The following is a 9,977-nucleotide window of genomic DNA, read 5'->3' on the forward strand; positions in this document are numbered from 1 at the left end:
CAAGAGACGATTAGAAGCCACACGCGACGATAAGGGGGTACTTAATAAAGTTTTCTTAGAACCCCCCTAAGAACAGTACGATAGAGATTAACGTTCCCAACTTGAACGTAGAAGAGCTAGCGGCGTACACTACCGCTAAGAGCTAGGTAGAAGTCTTGGACGAAGAGATCCTGCGTAAGATTACATAAATACTGAGAGAGGATAGGTAGAAAGAGGTAGTAATTAGCCCAACAATTGAAGTAGTTGTAAAATAGTCAACAGTAGTAGGAGAGAGGAGCCCACTAAGGTAAAAGAGCTTACTAAAGAGCGACCAGAGCGCCACAGTTCAGATAATAGAGTAGATAATACGACTTCTTAGCCTAATAGTTAGTCGTTTAGAGGCACTTAAACGGAACTAAGCCAAAGGACGCTCAGAAGCCTTCTTAGGAGTTAATACCCTACTACTACCGCTAATAATAACTACCAAGCTAACGGCCCGTAAGAATAAGTTTCTAGACCTAGAACGTTTCAATAGGACCCATAAGAACTATCTAGGCTAGAAGTTTAAATACAAAGGGAAGCTAGAATACGACGTTACTATATTCCCAATAGAGGACTTAAAGGTTCGATACGTACTTAGCCAAACGAAAGATAAGGCAAACTAGGTTCTTCTTCCCTAGGTGCTTAAGAATAAGAAGCGAACGACCGCCGGACTATGAGAGCATATAAATACTTACTTCTAAGACGTCCACCAGCAGCAGCAAGCTCTAAATAAGCTTCGACACCTAAAGTAAGAACGACGCCCAATACGCGACTACGTCTTAGAGTTTAATTAACTCCGCGTAGAGTCCCAACAGACGTTTAGTCCAGCAGTAGCTCATAAGATGTTTAGCAAAAGACTCAGAGAGAAACTCCAGAAGCTAATACTCCATACCCCTAAGAATAGGAGTTTAAAGGAGTATATAGATAAGGCAATCAAGCTTTCCAACAACCTATATCAAATCTAACTATATAGGAGGAACCAACGGAACGTGGCCTATAATCACGCGCAAGCATCTCCAAAAGCTACCTAGCGAGAGAATAGCCCAAAAGCGATAGACTAGGAACTCTCAAGAGTCAATCGAGCATAAGAGAAGACGAGTAGGCCAAAACGACCTCCACGGGACTACTATAGCTATAAAGAGCCGGGTCATCTAGCCAAGAACTATCTAAACAACGTTCGGGTCGAGAGAGCTAGAGCCCTCCCTAAGAGCAAAAAACAGAAGCAGCTAGAAGAGGCTAAGGACCTAGCTAACAGCAACTCAGGAAAAGAGGAGCTCTAAGCCAGAGTCTCAGCTTAGAGCCTCTAAAGATAGATCAGTAGACAAGTAGCGAATAGAGTTAATTTCAGCAAAAGCATATACATCCCCTACTAATTACTATAGATCTAATTACAGTGGGGTGACAAAAAAAACGTAGAAAAAAAGGTTATTATTTTTAAAAGAGGATTACTCAGCAGCTATAGTGGCTATAGATATAAAAGTTAGTGCGTTTTAAAGCTAAGATCTTCTAGTCTTTTACATAGGTGTCACGTGACATTCTACTGCAGCTTTAGGTAGATCTATAATAACTTAAATACTTGGAAAAATTCTAAAAGATTTTGAACTTTTAGAACTCTATAGTAGATAGAGCTATATAGCTAATAGTTATATATATAGTAGTAGTAGATATATAGATCACGTGATAATGGTCTTAGCTACTCTAGCTTATATATATAATAGATTCTTAATACATCTAGTACTTAGCCTATACTTACATAAGCGGTATATTAGTTAGCAATTAGTCAGAATATCATATATATATCACTCTTTTGATTCTTAGTCTCTTAGATCTTTATTTCCTCTAGATGGATCCAAAACTCTCTAAATTTGAAGCTGAAGTTGATCGGCTTATTAACGCCAATATAGCTATTAAAAACATTTCTATCTACTTTTAGAAGCCTCTAAGATCTATCTACGACGCTATTTATCGTATTAATAAAAAAAGAAAAACATTACTAAGCAAGAAAGAGCTAGTAGAGGCCGGGTTTTAAAGCTTTCTACTAGGACTAGAAGAGCTATTAATAGGGATATAACTAAGAGCCCAAAGAAGACAAATTCTAGATTAATCCGCGAGAATAATCTAGAAGTTTCTGTTAGAGATATAAGCTAATCAGCTAATCTCTGACATAATCCGTGTAACGGCGCAGGCAAGACTACTCGGATCAGTATCGGCGGTAGTGTCACTCAGAGGCATATGGGAGTGCGTGGGACATCAAACGAGCCTTAATTCGAATAGACACCTATAGGCCTTGTACGAAAGGATATCAAAAGTCTACAGAGCTAGCTACAGGGAGTGTCTCCTTATATACTTATCTTAGTCGGATCCGAATCGGATCCGACCTCACAACGAGTGGTTAATGAAGAGGGCGGCGAGTACTACCTCCGATCCAGCTCTGGGATTGGTCCGATACATAGCGAAGTTGTAACATCGTTACACTACCCCCCTCTTAGTAGACAGCTAGTCCCATAGCTATAAGACTGTTCTTATGCCTCTCTATTGCAGTTCCTCTACGCCAGCGCGAGAGACTGTTTCGGGTGACTTTTGGCTTATTCTATACCCACTTTTCTTTTCTTTCCCTACACTTAATTATCCTGCAGCGAAGTTATATCGTCTATACCTTTCTCCTAAGCTTAAATCTACTAGCTAAGGGCCTAAGAAGGTCCTAGCTTCGATAGGTTTTGTTTATGAAACTCTCTAAGCTTATAAGGAGCTCCCATAAAGTTAGAGGTAGGGTACTAGGTAGGATCTGGATTATGTCCGATCCAGCTCACCCGATACTTTAACTTAGCACGATATAACTTACTAGCAAGGATCTGATCTACTTCCCACTCTTCTATACCTTAGATAGGCTTACCAGAAGGCTTAGGAGCTTCTTATTCTAGGAGGGGGTCTTGAGGGTCCTTATATAGTAGGTCCAGAGCGAACACGTCGTGGATACGAGAGCCTACTGGTAGTTGAAGTCGATACGAGTGGCCAACTTTCTCTAGGACCTTAAAGGGACTCTCTCACTTAGCGGCTAGCTTACGACTTAGACAGTCAATTGCTAGGTTCTTAGTATCTAAGAACACTATATCGCTAATGTCCCAATCGACAGGGCGACGATGGCGGTTGATGGCGGATCGCATCCGGTTCTGGGCCTTCTCCATTTGCTGCTTAGCGGTATCCTATGCGGCGTGTATGCGGGTAGTAAGCGCTAGAGCATCCTTATGATTAAGTTTGTTAGTAGGGGTAAGGATACTAGTTGGATGCTGCTAGTCTCAGCTTTGCTTAGGTACGGATCCGTAAAGGATCTGATATGGAGATATGCCGATAGAAGAGTAAGATAGGGAAATTTGGGCACGATTAATCAGAGGCAGCAGCCTACTCTAGTTATCCTGGTAGTAAGTTACGAACGGACGTAGTCTCTAATTAATGTACTTGTTTATAATCTCTATCTAACTATTAGTTTCCTTATAATAGGCGGTAAATAGCTTAATTTTGACACCTAGGATCCGACAGAACTTGGACTAGAAACTGGACACGAACTGTGGTCCTCGATTAGAGATAATTATCTCTAGGGTGTGTCCGAATCGGTACACCCACTAGATGAAGAGTTCGGCTATACCTCTTGCGTTAATTGTCTTATAACACGGGATAGAGATGGCTTATTTAGATAACTAGTCGATTATAACTATAATCTAATTATATCCGGCCTTATTCTTAGGGAATTTCTTAAAGTTAATGTAGAGGTGTTGCATTAGCTGGTTAGGAATTGGAAGGGGGTAAATCAGCCCTGGGACTTAGGTCTGTCTCGGATGGGCTTTGCGGTAGGCTAGGCAGTTCCGCACGTACCTCTTATAGATAGCTTCTATGCCTTTCTAATAGTATTTCTGAGATAGTAGCTAATAAGTCTTCTTTGCACTTGGGTGGGCTGATGAGATCTAATCGTAGGCCTCTCGGATTAGTTGCGTGCACGCGGGGGAGTTTGGCTATACGCAGAGACGGTTTAAGTAGAGTAATAGTCCGTTTTCTATCTAGTACTTATTAGGGAGAGTACGGCGCTCTTTCTTAAATGATGTGCGGTTTTACTGCAATAGAAGCTCGATTAGCTTAAGAGAGTCTAGGGACATGGTCTTCTGAGTGGGCTCAACTACTAGCAGCGAGGTGGCCTGCTTAGATAGTTGTTCTACATATACCTTGGCGAGTTCGGAGTTGATTCGGTTATCGAGTCGGTGCGGTCCTAGAAGGACCCGCGAACGGTTATTAATTTAGGCATTCCTTAAGTTCTGTAGGTCCTGTTCCCAACAGCTAAGGATATCAGCGCGAGCGTTGTTCTTGCTAGGCGTGTATCGGATGTAGAAGTTGAACGAGGCGAGCTGTTCAGCCTATCTTACTTATTAGGCGTTTAGAATCTTAGTAGTCATAAAGTATTCTAGCGAGTGGTGATCGGAGTACACTTGGACTTAAGAGTGGGTAGAGGCTAACTCAGATCTCCACTTGTTAAATACTACAACAATAGCATATAACTCTTTATCGTGTATCTCTCAGTTCAGCTCCAATCTAGATAGGACCTTGCTGAAGAAGGCTACTGGGCACCATAAGCCATTAGGTTAGTTCTGAGACAGTACTCTAGCCACAACACCATTAGATGCGTCCGTCTCTACCTTAGTATCATACTCTAGGTAGTAGTAATACAAGATAGGGATTGCTAGCAAGGCTGCCTTTAACCTTTCAAAGGCCCGGTCGCATTCCAGATCCTATACGAATAGTTTCGCAGGGCTCTAAAGTGCGATAATTAGCTTAGCAATTCGCGAGTATTCTGGGACGAATTGCCGATAGAATCCTGTGAAGCCTAGGAACGACTTCACACCAGTAACGGTAGTAGGTCGGACCCAGTTGCGGAGGGCTTCTACCTTATTAGGATCTACCTCTAGGCCTTTATTAGTAAGGACGTATCCCAAGTATTTTGTACGAGTGACATAGAATTCACTCTTCTTAATATCAACTTAGAGTTCTACTTGTCGTAGCCTTTCTAGTACCTTACGCACATATCAGATATAGTCCGACTCTAACTCGGAGTAGATAAGGATATCGTCCAGATAGGCGATGCAGAAGTTGTCTAGGTAATCAATCAACACATCATTCATATATCGCTGATAGGTTGCCAGACCGTTGCACAGCCCGAAGGGCAGTACCTTAGTCTTGTACGTTCCGTAACATATACGGAATGTAGTGTATTCTTCAGAGTCGGGGTCCATCCAGATCTTATTAAAAGCCGCACGTATATCAAGCTTGGTGAAGATCTTAGCCTTATAGGGACGAGCAAGTAGCTCATCAATACGCGGGATTAGATACGCATCCTTGCGTATAATAGCATTAAGTTTGCGGTAATCTACACAGATGCGTAGGTCTCCGTTTAGCTTCCGAACACATAGGACTAAAAAGGCGAAAGGGCTGTGGCTTAGGGAAAAGTATCCCTTCTAAAGGTTCTCTATAACAAACGCCTTAGTCGCTTAGAGCTCTTCGGTGCTCTGCTTATACAGGGGACTGAACTAATTCGGCAGAGGTTCAGTAAGAACGATCTTGTGGTCGTACGGGCGGTATTTAAGTAGCTAATCAGCTGCCGTTTTGCTGAACACGTCTTGGTATGGATAGTAGACGGACAGGAGTCGGTCCTGAACTAACTTAGCATTTTCAGGATCATCTTTTAGTCGTCTTTCCTCTAAAATACGATCAATCTCATAGATACTTATCGTAAAGAACTCGTTTTCCTTGCGTTTTATAGTATAGTGGAAGGCGTTAGCAGAGATAAGTGAGATGCGGGGTGAAGGAGGGGAAGAGGGTGTAGGTCAGATAGGTTTTGGAGTAGGGTCGGGTGCTAGAGGTAGAGGACGGGCTTTAGGGAGTCGAAGAAGGCCACGGATCCGTTAAATACTGGCCGTGGTTGGACTATTTCTTCTCTGATAGTCGTCCTTCTCCTAGAGAGCGTTACGTCTCTCGATATCCTTCGCAACCTCGGTGTTAATAGCTGGTTGTTTTAACTGCACTAGGATAGGTAGGGCAGAATCATATATTGCTGGGTATTTGGCTGGCCATACGATTCGGTTCCGAACCGTATCTAATTAAAGCTAGAATCGGCGTAGCCACTTAATACTAATAATACAATCCTGTGATCCTAAATCCATAATAACGAATAGGCAGTTATAGATCTTACGGCCATCAACAGAGAGGTGCAACCGGATATATTAATTAACCCTCATCTAAACCTAATCTTGAAATCCTTTAACTGTAATCTTAAAGGGAAGTCTTCGGATAGGAACCTAAAGCGAACTAGAGATTGTACGAGCAATTGCAGAATTCAAAAATAAGAACCCTTAGGCGCTAGTATCAACCAGCAACTACAGGCTAACACCATAACCCTTCGAACAAAGAACGGTAGGGACTCGGAAGTGCTTTCCTCCAAACAAGTATAATAGATCAATCTTAGCAAGGTCATACTTGTGAATGCCTAGGGCGGAGCGTTTTCCTAGGCTTCGTCGTTTCCCGACTGGTCCTCATCCGACTAGTATTCTGCAGCTTCCTCAAACACCTCTTCTTCTTAGAAAGCTTCTATCTCTCTTACCTAAGGGACTGTGCAGTCGCTCGCAAAGTGTCCAGGCTTGCCGCATTAGTAGTAGTTACCAGGAGTAGTTTAGCGTTCTAGTACTAGTGTCTTAGAGGCAGGCCTAGGCACACTCGAGAAAGCCCAAGGTGGGGTCAGAGCGGGGTCGGACCTTACTTCGTACGTGGGTGGGCGATACTCTCTTATCTAATAGGTAGCTGACTTAGGCTTCGCAGTCGAAGTGTAGGTGGTCCGTCGCTCTGATTGTGCTACGATAGGAGCTGATCGTTATTCTAATTCGAAAGCAGTGAGATATTTACATATCTTATCGAAGGAGCTGTCAAAGAAACGCTTAACAGCCATGTTAGGAACTCGCAAAGCTGGGCTAATCTTCTACTAGAGATAGAAGGGCCACTCCGGTTCTGATACATGTCCTTTAATAGCGAGACTAATAAAACGAGCTTTAAACTCTAAAAACGGCTCTCTATCTTTTATAAGTAGATTGTGGAAAGCGGCTCGGCTCTCCGCCTACTTATTACTAGTTACGAAGTATGATCTAAGCAGCTCGATTATTTCCTCCGCATTCTTAAACCGGTACCCTTCCGTCTTTAATAGGTACTTAGGTTCGAGGTATCCCTTAGCATCACCCGACGTGTAGCTATACACCATGGCCATCTAGTGGCGTTCCGTAGGGAAGTGGTCCGAGTTTAGGTTAAGTCAGTCTTTCACTTCGGCTTGCCACTAGGGAAAGGTGGGATCTTTCCCATCACTTAATTAGCTAATAGAGGATAAGATAAGACGGCTTAGTTTGACACGTGGAGGCTCGGGGGTGGCAGAAGTGTACCTTAGTAATTAGCGGGAAGGTAGTTCAGCCGATATCGGTAAGGATTCAGTAGTAAGAACTACGTTACTCCGCAGCTCGGCGTTTTCTTAGGTTAGTCGGTGGACTTAGTCAACCAAGCTGGCCATCTGCCTATAGAGGTCTCTCATAGTCAGTACTGGTACCGAATTCTTCTCGTCTTCGTCTTCTTCTTCTTCTTGTAGGGATGAAGTCTCTGGAGATTCCTGGGTTGGCAGCTTGCTAGCTTTCTTCTCCGAGACGGTTTAGTCCTGGAGTCGGACCGATTTCCGAGGTGGTTTCTTAGAACTACCGGGTTTTGGTGGGTTAACCATTAGCGATTGCCTCTAAGGTTAATGGGTTATTGGTAGTCTCTGAGTCTCTACCGTGGCGCACTCTACGCGACTTTTACCGAAGTAATCTGCCTCGCGAGGAGCGCAGAAGTTCTAAACCTAAAGGCTTCGGCCGGTAGGAGATTAGTGGGATCCTGCCTAGGTGAATGTTAGATGTGACGGTGTAAGTATCTGGATCGGTGCCGGATAACTTAAGGTTGGACGTAGTCTGAACAGACAGCTGCGATATTGTTTTGAAGCCGTCACCGGCTGGGACGAGACTTTTGATATAATGTAACGGCGCAGGCAAGACTACTTGGATTAGTATCGGCGGTAGTGTCACTCAGAGGCATATGGGAGTGCGTGGGACATCAAACGAGCCTTAATTTGAATAGACACCTATAGGCCTTGTACGAAAGGATATCAAAAGTCTACAGAGCTAGCTACAGGGAGTGTCTCCTTATATACTTATCTTAGTCGGATCCGAATCGGATCCGACCTCACAACGAGTGGTTGATGAAGAGGGCGGCGAGTACTACCTCCGATCCGGCTCTGGGATTGGTCCGATACATGGCGAAGTTGTAACATCGTTACAATCCGGGTGCTCGGCACTATACTCGGATTCTTCAGTCAACCAATCCCTATACAATTCATCTATCTATTACGTCTATAGCTACGTAATCTACTACTAGATAGATTCTTCTAGAATCTAGTACAGCAAATATATATAGTAGTAGAATAGCTAGTAGATAGAAACAAGAGCAGATTACAAGAACAGATCAGACTACTAGATCAGATCAATCCAATCCTTATCTCTCTCCCCTAGCATTTCTCTCTTTTCATCCTAGAACCTATCGATTCGCTACCTCTGAGTCTATCGCTAGACAAGTAGACTACTATACCTCTGAGCTAGCTATAGAACAAGTAGCACCCTCCTTATTTCAACACCTTCTGTATAGACACGTGATTAGAAGCGAGCAAGTATAAGAGAAGCCTGTACTTAGTTATTCTCTCTTTTTCTTATCTTTGTTACACGGGGTATGGGTCTATACTTCTCTATCCTAGTCTGTACTAAGGTAGGTGAGTATTACGTTAGTGTTCCGTGAGGCTTGTCTGGCGATGTAGTGGAGTTGACGTGCTTAAGGAGGGTTTTGACAAGACTAATCTATTTAATAGACTAACTTGCGACAATCTTGTTAAGTAAAGATACTAGTAAGAAAGTACAATTTAAGTTGACTATAATAAGAGTAAATAATGAAATCTATCTATCCTTATATTCTTATTACTTCTAGTCTTACTATCACTACTATTATAACTTTCTTCCTCTTCGCCTAATGTCTCTAATAACTACCCTTACAGGATTGCTACCATTATATACTAGCGCCTAACGGTTGTCTTAGCGTGATGTTAATCACGTGATCTTCGCCCCACGATAATTATTATCTTCTAACGTGGACGTCTATAGGCCTTTAGCTATCTCGTTACTTATTAAGAAGAGAATTCTTTTTGTTACTTATAATATTACCTCCTCTCTTAGAGCTATCGTCTTAATACTCTAGAATATTATTTTCCCGTACTATGTGTTAAGACGCCGGCTGCATATAAGGTTAGAGCCCGTCCATGTTACAAGTAACAAGAAGGATTCTCTCCTTGACAAATGACGAGATGGCTGAAGGCCTATGGACGTCCACGTCAGAAGGTAATGATCATCGCGGGGCTAGGTCACGTGATGTGCCATCCCGCCAAGGGCAACCATCCGAGGGATGGCAGGACGCCTTGGGATGGCAGCCATCCCCAACATCACAACCATCCCAGGGATGGCAGGGAAGTAAGGGATGGCAGGACCAAAGGCAACGGATATAAGAATGGGTTGGATTTCATTATTACATTCGTTGTGGTCAACTCAAATTGTACTTTCTTACTAGTATCTTTACTTAACAAGATTGTCACAAGTTAGTCTATCAAATAGATTAGTCTTGTCAAACCCTCCTTAAGCACGCCAACTCCACTGCATCGCCAGACAAGCCTCACGGAACACTAACGTAATACTCACCTGCCTTAGTGCGGACCAGGATAGAGAAGTATAGACCCTTACCCCGTGTAACAGTCCACTTATTATAGCCGTCTCTATCTCGTAGCCTTCCTAACTATGCCTAAGGTCTAGTTT

The 9,977-nt window shown here is 43.0% G+C and overlaps 1 protein-coding gene across 1 annotated transcript; it reads right to left on the reverse strand.

The window, feature by feature from the left end:
* Nucleotides 1–9,527: 9,527 nt before the first annotated feature.
* COCSADRAFT_92003 (uncharacterized protein) lies at nt 9,528–9,902 on the reverse strand (the record flags this gene model as incomplete). The annotated part of the gene is made up of 2 exons (XM_007702736.1): nt 9,528–9,712; nt 9,842–9,902. Coding segments are annotated over 2 exons (246 nt in total), but the record flags the coding sequence as incomplete, so codon positions are not given.
* Nucleotides 9,903–9,977: the final 75 nt, after the last annotated feature.

This window comes from Bipolaris sorokiniana, assembly GCF_000338995.1.
Source record: "Bipolaris sorokiniana ND90Pr unplaced genomic scaffold COCSAscaffold_8, whole genome shotgun sequence".
Taxonomy (NCBI): Eukaryota; Fungi; Ascomycota; class Dothideomycetes; order Pleosporales; family Pleosporaceae; genus Bipolaris; species Bipolaris sorokiniana.